This window comes from Lissotriton vulgaris, chromosome 3_2 (assembly GCF_964263255.1).
Source record: "Lissotriton vulgaris chromosome 3_2, aLisVul1.2, whole genome shotgun sequence".
NCBI lineage: Eukaryota > Metazoa > Chordata > Amphibia > Caudata > Salamandridae > Lissotriton > Lissotriton vulgaris.
The window spans coordinates 225,579,246-225,606,903 of NC_141690.1; the positions used below are offsets into that span (position 1 = coordinate 225,579,246).

Below are 27,658 nucleotides of genomic sequence, written 5' to 3' on the forward strand. Positions count from 1 at the left end.
GGGTAGCCTTGTGCACGTGCTGGGTACAGTTCATGCCTAATAGAAGATCCATGAATTCAACAGAACGGGCATTCTCAAGGGTATCAGAAGGCCAGTAGTTCAAGTCACCAAGAATGATAATCCTGACGTGGTTGATGACTAGCTGGGAGATTACTTCACTAAATAGTTAAGGGAACAGGGGCATATGAACAGGAGGTCGGTAAAACAGAGCACAAACAAAGGAGGATTTAGGGGATTCAAATTTTAAAACGAGGCTATCAACCTGAGGTAGACTACTAACCTCAAGGGTGGAGAATTTGTGTTTTCCCTGAATAATAGCTGCCACCCCGCCCCCTGGCTTGCCGTCCCCCTGTTAGCTTGAAGTATATAGTAGCCAGTAGGTACTGCTGCAAGAATGTCAGGGGTGGAGTCTGCCGTGAGCCAGGTTTTCGACAAGAGAAGGATGTCGTGTTTGTCGGAATTGATTTGTTTGAGAAATTTCAAGCTGGTGCTTTACCATGGAGCGCGTATTTAGGTAGGTGATGACAAGGGATCCTCCTTTCGGGGTGATGGAATTGGTGGGTATTAGAGAGTCCTTGTTGGGGGAGGTAGGGCACAGCCCGGTGCACTTGGTGGGACACTTAGGGGGTAGGTCTGTGGAGGACAAAATCTGTGCTTTCTTACCGGCTATCCTGACATTGGGGCTGGTGGGCCAGTTGTTCTGTAGGTTATGAAGCTCAGATGAAGTGTATGTGATAAAATGGGCATTATAACTGGTCCCGGCCTGAAGTAGTGTTGGTGGCACTGCAGCGCTGACCCCCGCATGGGTGGAAGTGGGGAATTGACTCCTGGACGCCCTCCGAGCAATCGGAACAAGCCGTGTCGGACCGGGGGCGAGGGAGGAAGTAATCGGCAACAGGTAGGGAATATCAGCTGGCAATGGATTTGTGCAATTTTAAAAACAAGCGATCATCATTTAGGTGTTAAAAAACTCACACAGGCAGCAAGCAGCATCAAGGGATTAGGGAGACTGCCGCGTCCGCTGCATGTGCGCCCTGTTGGTGCATGAAGTAGTGTTGGTGGCGCTGGAAGCTGGAGCGCTGACCCCCGCATGGGCGGAAGTGGGGAATTGACTCCCGGTCGCCCTCCGAGCCAGATACATGAATGTTCAGCGTAGGCAAGATGATTGATTGAAGAGACTTTATTCTACATGTAAGAAATAAAGATGTAGCTAAGGCCACTAATGGCCCGGATTGCCAAGCACATTACTCTCTGCACGCTCATGGTACCTCAAAGCATTACAGTATTTGTGTGTCATCCAGGTGGTGTGTTGGGCACCCATCATTTACTTTGTTGCTGTGGTGCTGTGCAAGGTGAGTTAGTCATGATCATAGAATTTCACAATCTATCAAATGAACCTACACCAATTAGGTTAAATGTTATTAGTCATCGGAGCTGTGTTAATTGCAGTTAAAGTAGCTGGTTAGGTAGTGCCCAGGGTGATGCATACTATTTTACAAGAACGTTCGAAGCGTTCCATTGCACCTTTTTCTGCACCACTCCCTAGCAGAGACGTTACATCTGCATCTCTCTCCTTGAAGGAGTCCTCTGCCGCTCAAGCATCTGGAAACCGATGTGCTTTGTTGCTCCATGTATCTTAGAGCATGGATTACGAGATTTACATTATTTGAAAAATTTTTCTTTAGATTGATGAATTTGCAGTGGGATACACATACCTCAGATGTAAACTCTGGGTAGAATGAAAGTGCTTCGACGCCTCGTATGGGGTAGTAAGCGCTATATAATTGCAATACAATAGCTAGGATTCAGCATATTGTATATTCCTTTTTTTTCTTGCCAGTCTGAGACTTGCATCCTTGTGTTTATAGTTTAGCAGTACAAGCATTGGTAGGCTTTGGATGAGGTCCAGGTCTCTATGAGCCCATTCATGTTCAGTATATGTTTCCATCTTTCCTCAGACTTTCTGTAACTTATTTTGTACAACTACTCCGCAAGCTACACCTTCCAATAAAAAAACTGCTTATTTTGAATCACATAGTTGAAACCGAATGCATTTACCAATGCTTATTTGTTAGCGCTTGTGGGCTTTCATTAGTTGTCTTTTTTGTGCCTCCCCTGGATCATGGACGCATTATATGTGTACTTCAACTGCTCACTTTTAACGCACAACTATTTTTCTTTAAGCACTCCTCCAGAGTATGTTTGGTTTTCCAGCTGTCTTTTTAGTACTTCTCTCCACCTTGCTCCGGGTGCTTCATCCTGACTACTTGCTCTCTCTCTCTCCTATGTGATTCTCGTTGCCAACTCCTTGTTGCTCTCTTGAACGTTTGCTTCCCCCAGTACTCCACTTAGCTTTTCTCCACCCGGCAAACTCTGTGTTACCCCCCTCCCTCCAGTGTCTCCTTCTTGCTTCCATCCACCCGTGCCTCTGTGTTGCTTTCCTCCCCACCTGCATTTCTTCCACCAGTTTAAAAAGAAAAAAACTTTAGCTTGTTTTCCTTTTTAGTTGCAAATCCAACTCTAATTGGTAACTATAAAAAATTGTGCATGCACATCTAAAATATCTGCCCTGCCCAATGCTTTTTATAACAATTAAATACATTCTTTAGCCATGCTGCACAGCAAACCATTGGCAAAGCCAATAGGTCTCAAAGGCAATACATATTGGCTTTGCCAATGCTTGTTTTAATTTTGTGACTGGTCACTTCAGGCATGGAATGAGGAGTTACATAATCCACTCACGGAAGAAAAATGGGCATACTGTTGTTGCCAGCTCACGGCCCTGTCACCCAACTACAATCTTAGAATAATACACTTTAAATACCTTCACCGGTTTTACAGGACCCCTGCCAACCTACATCGTATGGGTCTAAAGGATGATGATAGTTGCTGGAGATGTGGCTCTGCCCCCGCATTGTTTTTACACATGGCGTGGAGCTGTCCACAGCTTTCAACATTCTGGGCTAATATATTAACAACAATACATAAGATAATAGGCAAAACAGATATCCCGGACCCCTTACTGGGGCTGTTGGGATGTGTGAAAGATACGCCAGTCAAAAGTCGGAAGCTTCATGCTATGTTGCCTTTGTTCGCTAAACGCTGTGTGGCTATACATTGGGGGAGGAAAGGGACTACCAGTATAAAGGAATGGCTGCATGACGTAACATTCGGTCATTCGCAATTAACCACTTTCTGGTAACTAATGCCATCAGCACCCAGGCCTAAAGATATCTGGGAGCCTTTTCTGTCATGGGCTAGTGAGCAGCAGGGGGAAGATAGTGAAGACTGGTACATCGGGGTCTGGGGGAAATTGATATATGTGGGAGGGGGGTTGTTACACAATACATGCCATGTTCAAATGTACTGTGTCAAACTGCAGGAATAAGACAGGATGTGTGTGACGAGCTGGACTCCAAGCTATTACTCTTTTGTTCTAAAGTTCCTTATGTCGTGGTGGCTACCAAGCACTTGCATGCATTCTGTGGAAAATGATGCACGTTTATACTACTAACTGTAATAATAGAAATATGGGGATGTAAAAATAGGTGTATTGATTAGCAACTGGCATGTTTGTTATATTTTGTCATGTCACATTTTTTTTATTTCGGCTGTACAGCCATAAAAGCACATACAAATATAGGATTACATTTAAAGCACCTTGTGATACACAATTTCACATAATTAAAAGCAAAAGATCAATTTATAAAAGAGGACTATAGTGCAATTTTGTACATTGTTCTCTGACTCGTCAACCTAGTGCATTGCAGGCTTACATAGAATCCATTAGCTGATGATGTTAAAAACATTAAAACAAGATTCAATAAATACTAGGTGTTGGACCTGCGATGGGCAAGCCCAGCACCAAGGGGGTAGCTTGGCTCAAGTGACAAGGCAAGTGAAGGCTTTAGTGCTAAGTCGGCTCTGACCCAATAATAACTCCCTGTACAGTCACACCCAAAAAAACACCACACCGCTGCTGTAGAAAAATATGATTCCTTTTATATAAAAGCTCTCTGTTGTGAATAGGGTTCAATTGGGAAAGCACATACACATTTCTTTTAGTCACACATTTCTGGGTTTCAGTTCTGAAATAAATACTATAAATAATATCAGGAATACATATCACCAATAAATAGAATAACTATCACTTTTGCATAGCAGAATAAATACTGGTTCATTTAACTAAACAAACACATGTTCATTCTGGTATCGCTGCCACCAATTAAATACTTCAGAAACATTACACTTGCAATACGTTTCAGTTTGGAAAGATAACTCTTACAGTTTGTGTTGGTTTCAATGATAATGCATGCGGGCTTCTCTGGGCACAGAATGAGTTTTGGGACTCTTTAAGGTTCATTCAGGGAGTATGCGCGTGTATCTAAAAGGCAAGGAAACGCAGTGAATACTTCATTTGCACTCTGCTGCCACCGGGATGAGATCTCTGCTTGCCGGTGGGGTCTAGGCGCGCCTACGGGCTTTGTCACCGCTAGCACTCAGGCGGCACCAGTTCAAAGTCTTTAGACTGACGAACGGCCTGCCGGAGAGGTCACACAATCTTCGCGCTCAGTCAAATAAATGCCGGATCACAGTTCCTTCCCAACACTGCACCCCACCTGAAGAAACGGGCCCACCTCGCATCGGCTGCAATCGGGAAGCGATTCAGACAGGGCACAGCACTTCTCACGCCAGCGACGGGGTTCTCAGGGGCTCCACGGACCTCCCTCCGACTTCCTCATACGGGGGTGGTTTACGCCCACAGCTACAGCTCCCGGTTCACAGGGGAGGGGCAGAGACACTAGTCCCGCCCAATGAAGGCCGGCCTTTCCCCGCCCTGGCGCACCACCTCACCTTCAGTCCGCGCAGGAAGCACTCTACGCCGGTGGGGCTCGGAGACGTCCGAGCTCCTCGCTGGAGGCGCCTGTCGCGAAGGGGGCACTGAAGACGGTCGCGGCGAACTTGCTCTCGCCTCGCGACACGCGGAGTCTGTCGCAATTCACCACCGGGGGGGTTAGGCACACGAAATTGGCCACAGTCTTTTGAGGGTAATGAGGCACTCGCTGGGCAGGCGCTGTAGGCGCAAGGTCACCGCTCACGCAGTTGACTGGAACGCCAGTCAGAATCAACGCCAATGACCTTTGCTACTCTACTGCCCGCGCTACCAGCCACCTCAGGGGTCAACAGGGCAGGTGTCAATCTGATGTCAAGTCTGGAATCTCCTTCTTCTTCTTAAGGTCCAATCTTGTTCAATCCAATCTACATCTAATCTTGTTCAATCTCCAAAATGGCCGCCAGGGACTGGACCTTATATAGCCAGTGCCCTGAGGCGCTGGCACGAGCCAGAAGGTTCTAGAACCTTCTCTGGCTGTGTCAATGACATGGCACTTTTGAGGTATATTTAGGACCCTAGCAGCCACCGTACTGTGGTTCTCGAGCAGCCATTTTGTGTACCTGAGGGAAATGAAGGAATTCCTGTCAGGAATGTGCGCCAGACAAAAGGGCGCCCAAACCTCAAAAGGCCAGAGTTCATGGAGGCTCCAAGGGGAGTCACTCGCATGAGGGAACAGGATGTCCACCATTTTAGGGCCATTCCTACAGGTTGCCAATCCCAGTCTGTAATGCTGCAGGTTTCGCCAGGCGCCTTGTAAATAGGTGCCAAAAACCTTGTGAGCAACTGGGCGTCAAGGAACATCTAGCCCCATGAAACAGCACATAAAAAGTCCTGGCAGACAAAGAAAAGCGACAAATTTTGGGAGGTACAGGGGAACAAAAGAAATCATAGTGGTGAGGGGACTCTCAGAAGCAGACTGGTCTAACACTAGGTAAAAACAATCAAGATATTGTTAAAAGTTACATTTCTACTGTTTGTCCTTGTTTTGGGAGAATGTGCAAAATTAGCATAGCAAATAGTAAAATAGGGGAAGCAATATACAGGATAGACTTAGACTCTGGATCAGTGGTCAAGTAGGATTCAATTGTCAACAGACTCCTTTTCCTTTATAATATTCCTACGTATACACCACATCGTAGATAGAAACCTAGAGATAGCAAACACGTATAGTGGGTCCATTTCATATTTTAGTATCCTAAAGGCCTCAGAGTGTTGTCTAATTCCCACATTTCTGCAAAGCTGGAGAATCCATTTAGACCTAGGTCTACCATACGCAGAACAGAAGAGGAGGACATGAAAGTCAGTTTCTTCAGTCACGGTACACCCAGGGCATCCTACTTTAGTAACTCCTTTCCATTTATTGGTAAATGCTCTAAGCTGGAGCACCTCGTGCCTAAATTGAAGGTACAGTTTCTTTGCAATGTGTGGCTGAATACTATCCAGGGCCAACTCCATTTTGTATTGCTGCTTGACTTCCAGAAACCTGTGGGTCAAACAGCATGAGTTATTTAACACACTGCAATAGTTGGGTGCATTTATATTCCTTGTAGGCAGAGGGTAGGGACTTTTTAGAAGTGGAGGGGCATGTCTAATATTGAGTCAACCACATCCTTCCCAATCCTTGGCAAGTGTTCCTAATGTGAGACAGCCAGGGTATGTTCCCTGCACCCAGGATGGTCATAACGTCCCTCAATTCCTCCCTATAATTAACCAACTCAGGCGTTCTCCAGATACAGCGCCAAAATAGGAGTGGACGGGAGGCGATTAAATCCGCAATTGGGCAATACCCAAGTCCATCCGTAGTGGTGTCAATGGAGTGCTTTTCGGGAGTGCCAATAACTGCCTGAGAAAGGTATTCTCAGTTAAACAGAGGGTGTTTTTTGGGCAGTGTCCACAGAGCTGTGCTCCATATAGCGACGCACCCCTTGCCTGTTCTTTGTATATTTCAGGCGGTGGACCTACCACTTTCTGGGTGCAGCTTTTATATACTTTCAGGATTGCCCCTATGGACTGTGTGAGTTTTAGGTTGGCTTTCTTTCTCTGGTTCCCCCAGGCCATCTTATCATTAAGTGTCAGACCTAGATAGTCGAAGATGGACACCCTCTCTAAGGCAATGCCTTCCATTTGGGGGATGGGCAGTTGGTGCTATTTGCATGGAAGACCATATATTTTGTCTTTTGGAGGTTTATCTCCAGGTCCCTCTTCCTGCAGAATTCTTCCAGAACCCGCTGCATACCCATTGGTGACTTGTTGAGTAGCAGGGTGTTTTCCGCAAACATTAAAGCTGGTATTTTGCAGTTACCTAACCTCGGGGAATCTATATCTTTTACAGCCAATAGAGTTTCAATTAGGCAGTTTAAAAAGAGGGAGAAAAGGGTCGGGCAGGATACATCCCTGTTAGGTAAAGGCTGGCACCCTCCAAGGAAACAGTTTTCCAATAGATCAATTGCAATCTGAAGATCTGATCTCTGGTTGAGGTCTTGGTCCTAAACCCATCTTGTAAAGGCATTAGTACATTCTTTTCCGCCATCCATGATTGCAATCGGTCAAGAACAACCCTGGCAAATATCTTTTGGGTGACGTCAATAAGACTAATTGGGCGATAATTTGGCGGGTTGAGCGGGGAACCTTTTTTGTAAATAGGAATGATTACTGCCCCTGCCCAAGCATTGGCATACCTTGTAGGATTGCATTGAACAGAGTCCATAGGTAGGGTGTCCACACTGCTTGATCATTTCTAAATAGATCACCAGGGATTTTATTAAGTCCAGGTGCCTTAGATGGGAGGAGTCCTCCCAGAGCCGCGGTGACCTCTTTCATAGTGCAGGGGGTGCGTCACTAATTAGATTAATGTCATTAGTTAATGTTTCCCTGGGAGCCACTTCACCATTAGTGGTCCTCATATATAGAGTTTTAAAATGGGATCTCCAAACTTCTTCCCGCAAATTTGGCTCGATTGCAGAGTTGCCTTCAGATTCACTAGGTTCCAGAAGCCTCTCATATCCCGATTATCTAAAGCTTTTCTGATTGCTTCCCATTTATCTAGCTCCCAAGTTGCTTTCGCTTCAGCTATGGTTTTTTTTGTAATGTGCCCTGTTTACCTTTGTGGATTGGTTATCATTATTTTTAATCCCCAGTACTAGAGCGTGTTTGGCATCTTTACAAAGTTTGTTATACCAGGGGTGTTTTGGTTTGGAGTCAGCTCTATTGCTACGTTCATTATTATAAAAATACTCAGCCAATTTTAAAAACAATTCCTGATGGTTCATACTTAATAACAGGAATTCTAAACCCTGACTATTATCAGGTGCTCGAAAAAGCTATTTCTAAAAAAGGAATAACTTGGTTATTAAAGGGTCGCCACTTTCTCTGGTGACTGTGCAAAGATTCCCTACCGCTCTTCTACCCCCTTCAGTTGTAGTTAAATTTGGGACTACTTGTGGGGATGTGCTCCGTCAAACCTTGAACTGGTGGAAGGCTATTTCAAGTGCCAACGGATTGTGGTCATGAGCCCATCAGAAGCGGTCGCTCCCCACGCTGCTCCAGGCTCCAATTGATATCGTAGCGCTTTACCCCCAGACAGCTCCTTACAACTTAGCCATATCGCATCACCCGCATTGATCGCATTGCTCCTGCTTATTGTGCCTGATAATTAATTGCATTAATATCGTAGCGCTGTTAGCGTCTATATTGTAGCGCTGTGTGGCTGAAGTGCGCTTTATTAAACATTCGCTTGTGCTCTGCTGCCTTTGCCTGAACTGCGCATTTGTACCTGATTCTGCCGAGCCAATGCCTAAGTTTTGCCCCATTCTCGTCCTGGTCGGATTTTGGCTTGCTGCCATTTTGTTGATTGTTATTGACCCGTCCCTGCCCGGCTCTCCACCCAGCTGCTCCTCCCTCGCCCCGCCCCCTCCACTATCCACTTATGACAGATGCTTCTGCGTGCAGCGGTCACGCGCAGCGGTCTCGCCCCATGCGCGCCGAAGGTGCGCCAAAGGTAAGCCCGTCTACGCCAGTCCGCGCCTGGACCACGCCCGGCGCCAGACCCCCTGGCCCCCGCAAAATCCCCTCTGCCCGCATAACATACGACGCCGCAACCCTCTCAGCCCTTAACCCCGGCTGCACACCACTATGCTACGAAGCTGCCCCAGGACACACCCATGGACCCTTCACCTGCCACTCCTGCAAATTCAACTGCATCAGAACCCTCACTAAAATCCACAAACTGCAAACTGAGCTCCAACACCAACCACCTAAAGTGCATCCTGCTCAACACCCGCTCGGTTCACAGACACGCCATTGAACTCTGGAACCTACTCGACACCACATCTTCTTCTGACGTCGTCTTCCTTACAGAAACCTGGATGAACGCCTCATCAGCACCGGACATAGCCATAGCCATCCCGGACGGCTACAAGATCATCCGAAAGGACCGCATCAACCAAACTGGAGGAGGCGTCGCCATCGTCCATAAAAACACCATCCGCATCACGACCAGTTCCGATGACAACTGCCGAACATCTTCACTTCCAGATTCACACCGACCCTAAGACCACACTCAGAGGCACCCTCATCTATAGACCACCCGGACCCCGCACACAATTCAACAAAGACATCACTGACTTCATCAGCCCACACGCCCTCCCCTCCGAGGACTACATTCTACTGGAAGAACTCAACTTCCACCTGGAAAAGAAAAACGACATAAATACCACCACCCTTCTGGACAACCTGGCCAATCTCGCACTCAAACAACTGGTTGACACCCCCACCCACCTTGCAGGACACACGCTCGACCCTATCTTCACCTCCAGCAAACACATCTCCTTCGATCACACCACAGCTCTCCATTGGACGGACCACAGCTACGTTCACTTCAACTACAAAAAGACCACGACCCACAACCTATTCCCCCGAAGAAACTGGAACAAAATTACCAACGATCAGCTCTTCACATCGCTCCACCAAAACCCTCCTGCCAAACCATTAGACCCAAACCAAGCAGCCACCAAAATCACACAATGGATCACCCACAGCGCCGACGAACTAGCACCCTTGAAAAACCATCAAATCAAGCAAAGCAGCAAAAAAGCCCCATGGTTTAACGACGACCTTAAGAAATCCAGGAAGCTCTGTCGTTCCCTCAACCACTGACAACCTGGCATCCTTCAAGAACGCCACCCGCAAACACCACCAACTCATCCGATCCACCAAGAAATCAGCATTCAAGGCTCGACTTGACAACAACGCCCAAAACAGCAAGGAACTATTCAACATCGTCAAAGAATTTACCAACCCCACCGCCGGCACCAACGACATCACTCCCTCCCAAGACCTCTGCGACTCTCTATCCTCATTCTTCCACAACAAAATCGCCGACATACATAACAGCTTCAAAAACCAGTCCGAAGACCAGACCACCCCACCCACCCCCGAACCAACACCGCACTCTAACAACCTTTACACCTGGAACCCAATCACCACCGAAGACACCATCCGCCTGACGAACTCCATCCACTCAGGATCGCCATCCGACCCATGTCCCCACCACATTTTCAACAAAGCAGACTCTATCATCGCACCCCATCTCCGCGATGTCATCAACTGTTCCTTCAACTCCGCTACCTTCCCGGAAAGCTGGAAACATGCCGAACTCAGCGCCCTGCTGAAGAAACCCACAGCAGACCCCACTGAACTTAAGAACTACCGCCCCATCTCGCTCCTCCCATTCCCTGCCAAAGTCATTGAGAAAGCAGTCAACAGCCAGCTCGCCGCCTTCCTTGAATCCAATAAATCCCTCGACCCATCACAGTCCGGCTTCCGAGCCAAACACAGCACCGAAACCGCCCTCATCGCAGCAACAGACGACATTCGAACACTACTAGACAACGGAGAAACAGTTGCCCTCATCCTACTTGACCTCTCCGCAGCCTTCGACACAGTCTGTCACAGCACCCTCATACAACGCCACAGCAACGTCAGAATACAAGGAAAAGCCTTGGACTGGATCATCTCGTTCCTCGCCGGAAGAACCCAGAGAGCCCGCCTCCCCCCTTTCAGATCAGAGGCCACCGAAGTCATCTGCGGCGTACCACAAGGATCATCACTCAGTCCCACCCTCTTCAATGTATACATGAGTCCCCTCGCATCCATCGCGCGACAACACAACCTCAACATCATCTCCTACGCAGACGACACCCAGTTGATCCTCTCTCTCACCAAAGACCCAAACACCGCCAAAACCAACTTACACGAAGGAATGAAAAGTAGCCAGGTGGATGAAGAACAGCCGTTTAAAACTGAACTCGGACAAAACGGAAGTCCTCATCTTGGGCTCATCCCCCTCTGCCTGGGATGACTCTTGGTGGCTACCAGCCCTGGGAACCGCACCCATACCTACGGATCACGCATGTAACCTGGGCTTCATCCTGGAATCCTCCCTCTCGATGACCAGACAAGCCAATGCCATCTCATCATCCTGCTTCAACATCCTACGCATGCTCAAAAAAGTCTTCCGTTGGATCCCCACCGAAACAAGAAAGACGGTCACCCATGCACTGGTCACCAGCTGTCTGGATTACGGAAACACCCTTTACGCCGGAACCACAGCCAAACTACAGAAAAAACTTTAACGCATCCAAAACGCCTCAGCCAAACTCATATTGGACATCCCCCGTCAAGCTCACATTTCCGGTCACCTGAAAGATCTCCACTGGCTCCCCGTCAACAAGAGAATTACGTTCCGTCTCCTCACCCACGCACACAAAGCCCTCTACGACCTAGGACCCGAATGCCTCAACACACGCATGTCCTTCTACACCCCCACCCGCCAACTACGATAGTCCAATCAAGCCCTCGCCGCAATTCCACGCATCCATAGATCCACCATGGGAGGAAGATCCTTCTCCTACTTAGCGGCCAAGACCTGGAATTCTCTCCCCACCCACCTCCGCCTTACTCAGAACCACCTCTCCTTCAGAAAGCAACTAAAAACTTGAATATTCGATAAGTAAAAGCACCCACCTCCCCAAGCGCCGTGAGACCCTGTAGGTGAGTAGCGCGCTATATAAATTTCTGAGCTTGAACTATCTGGGCTTGACTGAGAAGGCAATAGTTTTGTGCCAAAGATCTACATCAACCAAGATGTAGTCAATTGTAGAGGCCTGCCCTATCTTATTAAAAGTAAATTTTCCCGGACTGTCTGACGGGAAGCGGCGCTTACATGCCCTGAGTGAGTGGCTGTATGTTAATGAATTAATCTGCAGGACTAGAGGGGTCCATCCCCTGACTGGATAGCTATTGCAATCGGGAATTGACCAAGCCGAATCTTCATCACTCGTAAGGGAGTTATCAATGCCATTTAAGGGTTCAAAGTGACAATTGAAATCCCCTCCACTAATTACATGTGTATGTTCTGGTAGCATATGCAAAAAAGTGTCAAGACAATCGATTAAAAGAGTAAATATTGACAATTGCTATCTTCAGAGAGTTTTAAAAAAAGGAGGATGCACAGAATATCTGGAGAGGGAGCGTCTATCATTTTAATACTACATCCCAGGTGTTTACCAACTCATGTGTATAGGCCCCCTGAGGGTCGCCCCCTAAGCCCCTGGATTGTTGGAATGCTATATGTAACATATCCTGCTCTATGCAAGTGTACCCTAGTCCATGTTTCCTGAAAAATACATGGTTGAATGCTATATGTAACATATCCTGCTCTATGCAAGTCTACCCTAGACCATGTTTCCTGAAAAATGCATAGTTGGTAACTATCAATGTACTCTCCCCAATCAGGGAGGTCCATTTTTGCACTAGCCCTGCTATATTCCATGATCAGGCGTTAGGGTAATGAGGCACCTCTGGGCTTGGAGTTTCATGATGCTGTTCTCTCCCTTCCCTTGGTGTTGACTGGTGCAGGATGTTGGGCTGCTCATAGGTTCCTGGCTTAATCGTGGGGTTATCAGGATCTCTGCTAGTCTCAATGGGGCCACCGGAGTTGATGCAAGTTGTTGAAGGGTCATGGGTTTTTCCATCTAGTACATCCCTACTCTTAGTTTTTCCACAGTTGTAAGACTCAACTGTCTGATCAGTAAGGGATGTTGGGCTTTTAGATCTAGGATCTAGGATTTAGTCAGTCAACCAAATCCAGGGAGCTAAATCTATTGCTCACGGGGATGTTGAATGGCGTGATATCCTCGCTTCCCTGACCCATATTACGGTTGATGGCACTCTGAGCTTTCATTTCCCATTTTCTGTAAACTCTTCCCATTTCGTCAACCAGCTGAGTTGGGGGATAGAAGTAATTCAAAGATAGTGTTTGGATGTCTCCCATCTCCTCAGAGGATCTCCATCCCAGAATGTGCTGGACCTTTCTCTTATCCCTAAAGTTGATCAAGACGCAGTCCCCCGGAATTTCCTGACTGCTCTATCCTAGCCAGCTAACCCTATGTACAAATAGAATTTCACTGTGTTAAGTAGTGGAGTGGTCTATATTTATTTAACAAGTCTGTGACTTTGTTTTTTAGTTCTGGATAAGTCTCCCCTCGGCCATTTTCCTGCTCTGGCACTCCAGCTAATATAACAACGTAGGGTGTAGATACTGGGGGCAGATCTATATGAGGGAGTGTTGGGCTCTCTTCCTAGGATGGGGTATATTCCGAGTATCTGTAGTGAAGTTTTTGTGGCTGGTGTCCTGTTGACAGGTCTAGAGTAGTTACCATAGGCCTAAGTTCTTGTACATGGTCTATGGAATGAGATGGCCTGTTTTGGGGGATAGCTAAGGCCTGGTTTTGTTGGGCGGGGGGGGCAATCCCTGTACGCTCTTTCATGTTGACATGTTTTTCCTGATTCCCTGGTGGTAGGTGGAGCTTCCAGGATTCATGGGGAAGCTGTACTAAGATTTGGTTGGTTTACTAGGTTCAATTTTTTGGGAGATAGCATCAATTTTAGACCCCCACGAGACCATCATTGTAGTTAGCTTATCGATGCGTCTCATTGCCACTTCGAATTCAGATTTTATATGCTGTTCGAAGTGGACCTTAAGCTCTGTAGCCAGATGTAGTAACCATACTGGGGGCTCCAGGGGTTTGCGGCTACTTTTATTGACAGTTTGACCTCCCACCAAATTGTCTAGAGCCACCACGGTAGTGTTTTTCACCTGTTTCCCTCTTTTGTGGGCGGTTTGCTTCCTAGGTCCTCCTCATTTTTTTTTTTTTTTTTTTTTTTTTTTTTTTTTTTTTTTTTTTTACACCCCCACCCATACCAGTCCTATTGTTAGTTTCACCGACTAGGAATTCTTGAGCACAGGGTAGTTCTGGCGTAATAGGAGCCACCAGTGTTTGGGGAGAGTGGGATAGCTCTAGGTCCTTGGTTGGAGAGATGCTTCGTATCGCCGGAGTCAATGAGAGGCGTGTCTCTGTGAGTTCAATTTCACTGGAGACGGCTCCTATTGCCTGCTGCAGCATTTTATCAATAGCAGTTGGTTTAACATTTGGCGTGGTTAGAGCAGCTTTCTGCCTAGTTGTTGGCCTAGAAGGCGGGGGAGTATGTTTTCCCATCATTGTTTACTTTCAGAACCTCCCCAACCCGCAATGAAACTTAATGCTTCTTGTTACTGGGTTGGGAGGAAAGATTGAAGTTTGATAGAATTGGGGGGTACAACTTTACTCTACAGTGTTCCCAATTTGCACCCCCAGCTCAGCTTGGGTTTGTAACTTAAAGTATAGGCAGCATTAATGGTACCTTTAGTCATCAACCATGGGGGGTGGGCCAGCCTCAGTCAGTCTCGGACGGGCTCAGACGGGCCTGCCCGGCGCTGCCTGCGTGTGTTCCGCGACGCGTATGCCCTCGCAGCCTTTAGAGCATCTCCGGGTGCCTCCCCATCCTGTTAGCGCTTTCTGGCGCTAGGGCTTCTGGGTGGTGTAGTCCAGTGCCCCAGTTTGACATTGTTTGAAAATGTCAATAAAAAAATAAAAAAATTGGGACTGATAATTCAGATTGCTAAATTAGCTACGTCCGCACCCAGAGCTATTAAAACAGAGGGCCAGATATATTATAGCAGCTTTGCTACTTTGTTAGACTGACCCCTCTGTCCTATCAACTGTAGCATCAGAGGACTATTTGACAGCAACCAGACAAGTCCTACTCCTCGGTGTTAGACTAAGCAAAGCCCCTTATAATAACATTGGCTACAAATAGTATGGAAAATCTAGCATCTATGGTTTAACTGATATAATGGTTTGAAGTATTTGAAATATTTGGGTCTCAGAAGGTGCTATAACCCGCTTCCTGTATCGTATTTACTGTTCTGTAATTAATCCTCAAATAAAAAATAACACCTCTACTTTAAAGTCATGGCATTGTCGGAACCTTGAGTATAATTTACAGTGTCATGCTGCATCTGATTGTTTTTTTAGACCCTACCACCTGCTCGGTAAACGTTCATGGCTTGACTCTACTACCACAGAAGGTCAAATGCCTATAGTGAATAACTTAGTTTGAGTCCAAGATCATTGTGGTACTTGACACATTGTTGGTAAACAGTGCTCCTATATGATACAGGCTAATAGTTATTGACCACCCCAGAGCCCCCAAAGTAAAGGCCTCAGAATAGACCCATTCCTAAATTTCGGGCAATGGTTTGTCCGGGTTGTGTGCTTTCCCTTTAACTGTGACACTAAACTACACATGGACTTCTGTGGATGGCAGCAAGAGATGTGAAGAATCTGGATTATAGATGCATAAAAGGTGCAATTTCCTTCAGTGCACCAGCATTGCACTTGTATGAAATCTTACCGCGTAGAATTGATATGAACTGTGGCGCATTATCTTACTGCCTTTTACTGTAAGAATATTTGATTGCATATTTTTGCTCTTTTCTAGGCTTTGCTGTGGAATTCCAAGTCTTCAGGCAAAAGCAGCGGTCACAACAGGTATTTTGTCGTTACACCATGCTGGATTCTGATGCTGGTATTAGTGATTTGCAAACTGTGCGTCTATAAGTTAACAATGATGCTAACAAATCTGCAAGAATAATTTGTCATCAAACAAAATAAAAATATTTTTACATTCTAAGCAATTGTCTATTTTACAAGAACTCCATCAGCCCTTTTCATTTCGTTTTTTGCCAATTCATTTTTACTTACTACCTGTACCGTTTGACAACCTTTGGTAACGCCTCACAGCTACAGAAAGAGATACAGATACTCCTATTTATTTAATGGCATTTCCATGGCATTCCTATGGTGATAGTATTTTAAACAGGATATCCCCAGTATTGCTAAGCGAATAGTGGAGATATCTAGAGGAAAGCCATATTGACTGTCTACTTATCAGGGCTTGGTTTGAACAGTAAAAAAATGTGTGTAGGCAGACTGGGAAGTTTGAATGACGGATATTTTCCCTACGTTCTTTCTGGGTTCTTCTAAGTAGAGCGCTGTTCTTTTGTCCAGTTGCTTTGTGGCAATTTTGAGATGATTGAGTTTAGATGTCCCCTTTGTTCTTTACATTAATCCTCACCCCCCCCCCCTTATGCTTCTTCTTTGTCACTTTCTCACGTCCTCTTCACCTGACCCTCTTCCTTCCTACTACAATATGATGGAGGTTTACATTCTACCTTTCATCTCACTTTGATCTTCTCAACTGTTCCATGTGCTCGATTTATATTATGTGCCCCTGAGTTGTAGTGTGCTATGTAACAATGACAGAATGTTAAATATCTAAATTAATACAATTATTTATAGTCTGAATATGGTACCGTCTCCCTAGTTCCCTATGTCTAGATCATAGAAGATTTAAAAAAAAAAATGATGACTATGCTATTCCTTGGGAAACATAAGTGCACTTTACAAATAACCAGACATCTCTTGAGAGGGAGAAAGTAATAAAGAGGAGGCCTTGGAAAGAATATGAAATATCAGATAGGATAATTATAAGACAGTCTAGATGAGCCAGAGCAGGTGAGTTTTCAGGAGCTCGGAATACAAGCAGACCTGGTTGGATCCAGAGGAGAGTGGAAGGGAGGGCCAGAGACTGATTGTGGCCCCAATAGACTAGTATTTGTGGAGGAGCGAGTCCTTTGAAGCCCTCTTTGAACTCCAGAGATGGAAAGATGTGCAGCTAGCTAAAAATAACTATCTAGGTGAAGGTCTTTGTTAGCCAGACAACGGATTTTGAATTGTATTATGGCTTGGATTGGTACGCATTAGTTTCTTAAGCAATGGAAAAATGTAATCAAATTTCCTCTTGAACAAGATCACCCATGGTGTGAAAGCCCGTGTTGATGGTAGAGCAATAGGATTGTGGGACCCAAACAGCATTGCTTTAATCCAGGTGATGGATGATTAGTGCATATGCCCCCTTTCTCAATGGATCAGGAAATTTTTGATTTTTAGCAAGGCATTAGAGAATCCATATTGTCTTCCTAGTTGCACCCCATCCTCCTTTAGTAGAATTCCTTTCCATTCTTTTTTTAAACCATGGTTAGTTGCAGTAAATGCCTGATTGTGCATTTTTCAACCCTCCTAAAAGAATGATCTTATTCTCCTTATAATATGATGTGCTAATAGAAACTATCTCAAGAAAACATTCATAGGATCCTGAGGTTCACGTATTTAGAGTGACTTAGAATGGGACATGGTCCCCCTGAAGTGCCTCAAAGCTGGAGTTCCATTTGTTTGTCTGCTTTAATAGCTTGTGCACGCAGTTAAAACTGCGATTGCCACTATCAAATGTATGAGGAGCTGTGTAGTTTAGTTCTAGGTGCTGTACTTTTGCTGATCCTTCCATCTTTCTTTGCTTTACACACTTGGGCTCTGATCCTCCTGAAGCATTTCTTTAATAATAATTTGCCGGAGGGCTGTCACTGCTTTTCTTAATGCTTGTGAGGCAGTCCGAGACCAGGAATATTTGCATCCGATTTATGTACAAAACATCTCACAGTAACATTTGTTAAAAACCTCAAGTAACTTTCATCTCAAGTAAAATATTTTAGCTATTAGATGCAGTTGTCATCTCGCCAGCGATGGAATCCTGCCTCCGTTATCCAGCTTCGGTGCATCACAAGAGAACTCCATCCAGAGGGCGGATCAATTGGTGATACACCAGCTCTGCACAGAAAGTCGAAATATAGCACAGGAAGCAAACTTCACCACCATATATGGGAAGCATAACACAAAGCAAGCAATCTATTCATATTATTTCTTTTTTAGAATTTCTTGTGGCAAAGTTTTACTGTGGCTTCAGCCTTATCTTTGCACATGTATTGAAAAAGCCAACGTCGTGGCTTTCTCCCCCTCACACCCTAAAAACAGTACTGCCATTTTCCACATTTGCAAAATCACAATACAGTACTGTCATAGCCTCCTTTTGCACCATGCCACTAATCCTTTGAATACTAAGTCATCATTTGTGCCACCCACAGTTTTCTCAATCTTAACCTCTTTAGGCATTCAGCACAGTGGCATTTGGTGCATATCACATTGTGTAAAATGTATCGCTCTGCAAGTTTTACATTTTAGTATTAGAATCATTGGATGGCTTTCACCATCCAGTACCTTCTGGCTTCACTCATTGATTTAATGAAAGGCACTTCAAGCCATCAAAGTCCTGATGTGTTTCCTTGAGATCCGGTCTTTTATTTTATTTCCAGATCCCCTTTAAAAAAAGCCCTTAAATTGCTCTTCCTTCAACTTGAACATTTCCCTAGATGTCATCATTGGCCCACAGTTTAATGTGATTAGGTTTTCCAGTTTAAAATTAAAGTTCATTAGAAAACCAGACAAAACAAACATTGGCATTTTCAGTTTAAACTGTACTGCACACAGTCTGAATATTTCAAGAAGGTTCCTACATGTACCCTTTGGTCATGTAGACCACAATCAGCAGTGCCAGGCAAGACTGCAGGAAGCGTGGGCGTAGGGGAGGAGGGGATACGGTATGCTGCAGCTCTAAGTGGCAAGCTCTACTCTGCTTGATCATTCCCTACTGTGTCTCAAAGATAGCCTCTAACTTTAATCACTGCACTCTTTTTTTATGGGAGACAGCCCCCCAAACTCTGCTGCAGATCTAGTCTGCTCCTGTTACGCTACAGAGGCTAACCCGGTCTTCTCTCCAGCTACCTCCAGCCCGGGAATTCAGCTGTTGCTGGTTCTGCAGGCGTCAACTATCCATGTGCACACCTAGTGCTGGTACTCTGCAGCATGCCTCTGCTAAAGTGACTACACCCTTTTCACTCTACTCCCCCACCCCAATAGATATTCCAACTCCTTCATTGTGTGACCTGTTGCTGCTTGTGGGTGACTGGGTAGGCCCAAGGGAATCTTTAATAGGTCAGTGCCAGGGCATGCTGGATATTTTTTTTTTTTTTTTTTTTTTTGTGTACTTGTTAAGCGCAGCCTATCACCCAGAGGGCATCTTGGCGCTTTGAACTTCGACAAACACACAACTCACTGCTCAAACAATTTTCGGGAACAAATGCGTTTTCAGCGCTTTCCTAAAAGGTAGGTAATCCTTATGGCTTCTCAGAGAGAGAGGAAGGGAGTTCCATAGTCTGGCCGCCGCCACACTAAATGAGCGGCCACCCATCCTGACTCGCTGGAACCTCGGGACCACCAACAAGCTGGCTGAGGATGAGCGGAGGGGCCGCGAAGCAGCGTACCAAGCAAACATGTCGCGAAGTGGTATTGGGCCCTGTTGGTGTACAGCCTTGAACACTAAGCACGCGGCCTTATACATCACTCGCAAATGCACTGGGAGCCAGTGCAGGTCTCTTAAAGCCAGAGTGGAAGAGCTAGATCTAGCCCGCGAGAGAGCCAGCTTGGCCGCCATGTTCTGCACCCGTTGTAGCTTCCCCACCAAGATTTTTGGGGCCTCCAGAAGCAGCGCATTGCAGTAATCTAAGCGACTTAAAATAGTACTGCGAACTACCTCTGGCCTGGCATGGGCGGGGAGAAGGGGCAGAACTTTACGCAACGTGCGTAACAACATCATGCACGTAGAGATAGTTTTGTTTACGTGCAGGTCGAGCTGTAGGTTCGGGCCAAAAATAACCCCCAAGTTGCGGGCTGATTCCGCCGCCGCTACTGGTTCCGGGAAAGCAGTGGGCCAGAAGTTCTCTGGAAGAGCCCGCGGAATTCGGTCACTGGAGCAGTGGAGCACCTCCGTCTTAGAGCTGTTAAATTGGAGGGAGTTGGCTCGAAGCCAATCTGCTGTAGCTGCCATGCAGCGATGGAAAGTTTCCAGTGAGACCGCGTTATTACCTTCCAGAGAAAAGACCAGCTGGGTGTCATCGGCGTAGTTAAAAGCCGAGACACCGAAGGATTTAATAAGCTGGACTAGGGGGCGAAGATACAGATTGAAAAGTATCGGGCTGATGGCCGAGCCCTGTGGAACCCCCTGTCCCACTTTCCGAGGCTCAGAGCGGAAAGGAGGAAGCGAGACCAGCTGTTGCCGGCTACCCAGATAAGGATATTGCATTTGAGGAGTCCGCCACAACCGCTGTAGAGGACGTTTAACAGGTAAGGCCAACATGAAAGGAATGGTGAATGTTTGAAAACAGTGAAGGTAACTGAGTGAAGGGGAGAATGTGCAATTGGAAGCAGGGGTGGGTGATGGTCATAATGGAGGGAAAGAGCGGATGAGCAAAAGGAGCAGAGAATGGAATTGGGCTTTCATAATGAAGATAGGCTAGTGAAATGGGAAAGAAAAGATGAGAGGATGAGGAGGTAAGAATGAGCACTGAGGGTTAGAGGATGATAGGACAGGAAGATTGGGGTGAGGAGGGTGAAGAGAAGAGGTAGTAGGATGAAAAGCGTTCAAGAGCAGGTGGGAGGAGAGGCAAAAAGATTCATAATGAAGTGGAGGATGGAAAGCGTAGGTTGGTGGATTGGGAGAGGAGAGTCCTAATTGAGGGAGGAGGATGGGGCTGTGGGTGAAGGAAGGGGGCTCTAGTTTCAATTGATTGAAATCACAAGGGTAAAGATAATAGATGTAATTTCTGTTAAAATCATAATGCTAATGTATCATTTAGAAACCTAAAAACAATCTATTTGCCAAATTCTTCTTCCACACTTTAAGTCACATAAAATAAATACTGAAAACAAGACCCTGTTAATTATCATTCAGTGGATTCAAATGTATAATTGCTGATTTGACACCTAATTCGAAAATGCTTTCTAACTGAAATGCTACCTTAGGGATCCTTCCACATTCAGGGCTTTTAGCAAATGAAATGTGGGCTTGGTCTGCTTGGAACAGTTTTAATGATTTTCAATAAGGTTTTCAGACTGCATAAGCAGTGGCATAGTCACGTTAACCTTCCCATCTTCAGTGAACAGTGGACACCTACTCTCAGATAAGTCAGACGTTCCTTGGAGAGAGAATGATCTTTTAGGGGATATGAGATCTGGATGGAGTTTTGATCTCTTTAAATCCGTGATTCTACATACTCTGCAGTGGTGGAGACAATTCTTTTTAAAATACAACTTAGAAAATCTTGAGGTTACTTTGTATCCTCTGTTAATTTAGTATATGAAAATCAATAAAAAATATTTGGAAAAGCAATCAATCTAAAAATTAATAATTGCATGTTTTTTCTTTCTAGGATGTTCGAAATTGATTCCACTGACCCATAATAACATTCCACATGGTGCTCGCTTTGCTTCTGGATTTTCCCCTCTTCTATACAAACCTAGCATATCCTCCACTATTCGGACAGCTACACATCTGAACCCATTGACGGGGAATGTGCCAGTTTTAAAAAGGTATGTTCTTTTGGTATTAAAGTTGCAGATCTACCCATAGTAGGATCACGGAGTACAATTTTAAAAAGGAAATAAAATAAGTATTTATCCTCTTGCTGCATTTTGTTTCTTAAACTTCATATTGTCGTAACCTGACGGGCATAGCAATACTATGATAAACCAAAAAGAAGATTTGAGACTCTTCTCAGAAGGCATTTCTGGCCCAGGGTGTAAAATATTTAATCCACGAAGATGGGTTTAGGCTTTCCCAGTTATTGTGATTCTTACTTACATCATCTTCATTGGGCAATTGTTAGTCTGCCTATAAAGGGGGGTTTGCATGGTGTAACCACATGGCAACTACAATCGAATATGGTTTCACATTGTGAGTTCTTTGTTCCACACCAGAGGAATGGGCTTTACATTGTATAATGATGAATGACTTTGCACCACACCTCTAGCTCCAGTACAATGAAAGTCCTCCAGAGCTACTATTACTAGAGATGTAGTAGTAACCGCATCATACCAGCTTACATTAGTGGCCACCATTTGCAAGATTACCAGCAGCCATCACCTCCGCATCAGGCAGCTGCTATGCCCTTAGCATCTACTTAATAATATTAGTCATAGTCTACCCAACACTATTTGTTTTTTTTTTTTCTTCTTCACTTTAATATCAGCTTGAAATAAGTTTTGAAAATGTTGCCATTTTCTCCCAACATCTTATAATTCTGAACATTCACACATTTTCATTTCAAAACACACTTGTCAATTTTGGTATACAACATATATTAATTAAACGAAGCAAAAGCTTCTCACGTGCTACTCATTGGAGATCCTGTACTAGAACACTTTCATTTTAACTGTGTACTTTAGTAATTAGTGTTTTGTTCTGTGTGAATTAAGATACTTTTTCCTTTAAAAGTAAAAGTTCTTGTTGAACATTGATTTATTAAGAGTTGTGTTCTTTGCAGAGTTCTGAATGTCTTCCCCACCTCTGTGAAGTAAACCTTTGACTTCTCTGCTTTCCTACCACCTTGAGAGTCCAGTGCTAAACAGGTGTTCTTGACTCTCTGCTTAAATTCAGTATAAAAGTGCCCCCATGGCCGTGGACCCTTTGATCTGCTTCATGGGCTTTTGATTGGGCAGCATGTGAATTCGTTCCATTGCTGCTAGAGAGATCATTAATGGAGACACTGTGTCAATTGCAGTATAAAAGGCTGTTGCTTGGTGTGACAAATTTAGCGTGAAGGGGCTTTACATTGTGTACTCTGACAAACTAAATAGGAAGGGGGTTTGTATTGAGTACTTTGACAAATACATTAAAATTTGTTTTACGTTGTGAGTTCCATGTTAAATGCCATTGGAAGTGGCTTTACACTGTCCAACATAGAGACCTTCTTGAACAGATTTCTAGTTCAGTAGTGACTAGAGAGGTCTGGGCTGTATTGTGTACCTTTGTCATTTTATGTTTGTGTGTGAATTTTAATTACTTTTTCAAGTAAAAGTGAGCATTGGCTGAGTTTTTTTGATTTAAGCGTTATTGTGTGCTCTGCAGAAGTCTGAGTTTCTAACTCCACTCTAGCTCCCCGAGTAAGCCATAGACTGCTCTGATACCAAGAGTTGGGTGATCAGTGTTACTGATAAATGTGTTTGTGGTATATTTTGTTGTCAGATTGTGTGTGTGTGTGTGAGGTGGTTCACAAAGTGATTGTAGCTTTTTCTTAAATAGTAGAATCAGGACAGTGTGTTGTTACCAGTTGTGATATTTTTGCCTTGTAACTCGGCGTACAATGTTCAATGTTCTTGCAGCTTTAACACATTGCATCGAGAAGTGTAAGCATATGACCGAGAAAAGGCTTTGATTTGAATCTGTGTGGGCCAGTCCACTTTAAACTTGGAGGCAGCTCGGTCTGTGATTTCGGTTTTTGTTTTTTTTGTAGATATATCAACACCAAGAATGTCTTAGGAAGTCATTATCGCATCCTGATACTGCTTAGTAGTAATTATAATGACTCTATAAAGCATTGCAACAAAAACATTTTGCCATCAGCTGCCGATTTTGACAGTTCCCATTTTAATGCTCTGAACATGTTTATCCCAAAATGTGTTCCTTTGTTAATGCATTTACCCCGTGTTCACATTTACCCCTTGTTCTCATTTCAGTGGGACTTTTCTGCCCAGCAGCATTATCCAGCAGCCAGCAAGAACGTTAACATATTTTGGTTTCCGCAAGGGAAAAAGAAAAACTGTGAAATCTGTTGTCAAAAGGTTTCTCCGACTGCACTGCGGTCTTTGGATAAGGAGAAAGGTAAGTGCATTTCTCCGTTATTTGTAGCATTAAAGAGCCCATATACTAATTGTTTTCAAGTCGCTGATACAGAGATCATGCCAGGAATATGGTCATTCTTTGCTTCCACGTTGTTCTAGAAGATCCTGCATCTATTCAGCTGTTGCAGAAAAGCAAAAGTATTTTGTACACTAGGAAAAGAAAGTCTCTTGTCGGACCCCAGAATGTAAGGTTACTCCTACAACAAACTTGTCCAAATTCATTAACATCCCTTGTACCCCACCGCATCGGCTGGGTCTTCAGAGACCAATCACAGCAGCTGAATGGCGGTTGTTCGTTTCATCTGCCTCTCCCAGGTCACCTGCCTTGTTTGCTGCCCCTCCTCGCCCCCTGCCTTCTTTCCTGTCAGTAGGTCTCTGCAGACCTGGCCTGACTGGAAGAGACATGCATCCCACGCCGACAAGCGGCTGTCTCTGAGCCATGGTCAGCTGGCTTTCCGCTCTTGGGGGCGGTGAAGGTGGGTGGCAGGAGACCAGGTATTTGTTTTTCGGTCGGTGAGTGGTATAAGGCCAGGTATTTTATTTAATATTCGGATGGGAACTTTTCAAAGTGTGCTGGAGGAGAGTGAATTTTAAAAAATTCCACAATTGGATGGCAGGCCGTGATGTATATGGTTTTCCGTTTATTCTCCTGCCCCCGTATATATGCAGGACGGTGGTGCCGCTCATTTCAGGGCGTATACAGCATAACATTATGGATGACAGTAATGTGAATAAAGGGATGATTTTCAGCTCTGGATTCTGAGTGACAGTATAGACAACTCGAACTTTGCACTCATTTATTTGTTGGCAATCAGAACCACTTTGTGAAAACAAGCATTGACAAAGCCAGTAGTCTCACTATAAAAAATCTTTTGGCTTTGCGCAACATGCCTGAAAGTAAAGGAAATTAAAACGCTATGACCCGGTCAAAACTGTCCACTTTTTAGCCAATATATCTCATATAGGTGAGACCTATTGGCTTTGCCAATGCTTATTTTCACATAGCTTACATCTTTCACTATTTCAAACCACAACATATCACACTGTTTGAGACTATATCACAGCTGACTGCATAGTGAGTGCTTGGCACAGGGTAACAAGGGCCCACGGCAGGCAAGCCAAACAAGGGAATTTAGCCATTGTAGAGCCACTATGGTTAGTTAAAGGCAACCATCATTAAGGCACAGTGGGTCCTTCACGCCTCCCTTAGTACCAGTCCACCTGCTGTACTACTGATAGCTACGACACTGGATTCACTAAAGTCATAAGACCTGCACAAGGACTGGTCAGCACTGTACAATCAAATGTCCAACATCTTCAGGAGGTTTTGATGAGGTTCTCTCTCGAACGATGAAAAAAGCAAAGTTGGTTAAGTGACTATTTTTGAAAGATGTAGGTGGAATGAGGATCACAAGCTCCGTTTCGGAGACATCTACTTCCAGCTTCATCCGTTTAAATTACATATCTGACGTTCATTTCGGAATGATAAAACTCAGGTTGCAATACATGTAAACATATATTGAAACTGAAAGTATTTTCCAATAGGCACTAGATTCTTCATCAAATGTGATTAATAAAGTATCTTGTCAGATTAAAACAAACTGATTACAATTGCTAGAAAGTATAGGGTTGGGTACAAATGTACCTTCCTGGGAAAGACCACACACTTGAAGCAGGCAGACTGTATTGCCTCTTTTTTTGTTTTAATTATCACATGAACCATACAGAAGGGGTTTCACAGTGCTTTGGAATAATGTACAGTAAAGTAGCAGAATAGATCAAGGAGAAGAGAAATGTTACTTTTTCCCCAAGTACTTCAATCTTTATCAGCCTCTCTTGCATCTACCTGAAAAACACACTTTTGCCAGGACTTCGATTCTTCTGTCCTCAGTCCGTCATTATAACAAGCATTGGCATAGCCATTATCTCTCGCCTTTAGGACCGTATAAGTTTTTAGCCATACAGCACATTATCACCTACCGGGCACATTTCTGTACTGGAAGTAGTACTTGTGTAAAATGCTTTGATACCTTCATTCGCGCTACATAATGCAAAAAATAAAAAGGAATGAATGGAGAAGTGTTTGCAGATTTCTGAGGTGGGGGAGCGAAAAGATGCACTCTGTAGAGTTACGCTGTGCCTACCTGCAGTAGATGTTTGTTTTTTCTCAAACAGTTAGGGTAAAATGCAGATTGCTAACGTTGTTCTGTTTTGTTTAACCAGAAGCATGATCATCGGGTCAACAAATGGTTAAGCATCACAATGTAGCTATTTTTCTGAAAGTCCATGAGGATCGTTCCCTTCCTCCCCAAGACATGAGTGGTCTTTAAGGAGCTTTAACTACTGTAGCAGCTGCTTGTTGCCTCCCGGGTAGGCTGGTCGGCCAAGGCCCGCTCATTAGACTGTGCTGACGATTCAGCTGAAAAGTTAATGTCACCGTAATTGATTCAGGTTCTGTTCCTTTGTGTTTTAGAGAAAATGAAAGCGCACTCTTGTGAAAGTGGGGTGGGGTGACCTATTTCTAGGACACCCCCGCGCCGCACGGCCACCAGCTGCTGCGTGCGTCTTCCCCGCCTTCTGCCTCGCTGGCCAAGCTCCGCCGCGTGACCACGCCCCCTGCCTTCTAGCGGCGTGGTCCGTGTCTGCCTGACCTGCCCCCGTCGTCATTGCTGTCCTGAAGTGTTTTTAGTGTTGCCTGTAACTTGTTTTTGCCTTTTGCCTTCTGTATTGATTGTTTGTTTGGCCCCTTCGTCCTCCCTCCCCGCTCCCCGCCACCGCCGCTAACCCCGCACCTTTTTGCCTTCTGTACCCTCCCCGCTCCCGCCTCCCAGCTGCTCCGCCCCCCCGCGCACTTGGCCATATATGGCGACCGTGCGGCGCAGGTGAGTGTGACCTAGTTCTAGGACACCCCCGCGCCGCACGGCCACCAGCTGCTGCGTGCGTCTTCCCCGCCTTCTGCCTCGCTGGCCAAGCTCCGCCGCGTGACCACGCCCCCTGCCTTCTAGCGGCGTGGTCCGTCTCTGCCTGACCTGCCCCCGTCGTCATTGCTGCCCTGAAGTGTTTTTAGTGTTGCCTGTAACTTGTTTTTGCCTTTTGCCTTCTGTATTGCTTGTTTGATTGTTTGTTTGGCCCCTTCGTCCTCCCTCCCCGCCACCAACCCCGCCCCTTTTTGCCTTCTGTACCCTCCCCGCTCCCGCCTCCCAGCTGCTCCGCCCCCCGCGCACTTCACCATATATGGGGACCGTGCGAACGCGCAGCGGTCACGCGCAGCGGGCGCGCCGATTGTGCGCCGAAGGCGCGCCAAAGGTAAGCCAGTCTACGCCCGTCCGCGCCTGGCCCGTGCCCAGTGCCAGGACCCCTGGCCCTCGAGGACCCCGGCCAACCCGCCTGACTTACTCCGCCGCCACCCTCATCGCACTCAACTCCGGCCAATTCCCAGGATGCTACCGAGCCACCCCACGACGCACCCATGGACCCTTCAGCTGCCACGCCTGCAAGTTCACCTGCATCCGGACCTGCCCGGCACCAGCACCAGCACCCGCCAAGCCGAACACCAGCAGCAACCACCTCAAGTGCATCCTGCTCAACACCCGCTCCGTCCACAGACACGCCATCGAACTCTGGAACCTCCTAGACGCCACAGCCCCTGACGTTGCCTTTATCACGGAGATTTGGATGAACGCCTCTTCAGCGC

At 45.6% G+C, this 27,658-nt stretch overlaps 1 protein-coding gene across 1 annotated transcript in view; it reads left to right on the top strand.

The window, feature by feature from the left end:
- The window catches only part of MRPL35 (mitochondrial ribosomal protein L35), a 38,941-nt gene that overhangs the window by 2,961 nt on the left and 8,322 nt on the right, over positions 1-27,658 (top strand). Inside the window, exons 2-4 of the mRNA XM_086964252.1 lie at positions 15,776-15,825; positions 21,495-21,654; positions 23,800-23,944. Of these exons, the coding sequence (XP_086820378.1) occupies positions 15,776-15,825; positions 21,495-21,654; positions 23,800-23,944 (355 nt within the window). The remainder of the gene's footprint in view (positions 1-15,775; positions 15,826-21,494; positions 21,655-23,799; positions 23,945-27,658) is intronic.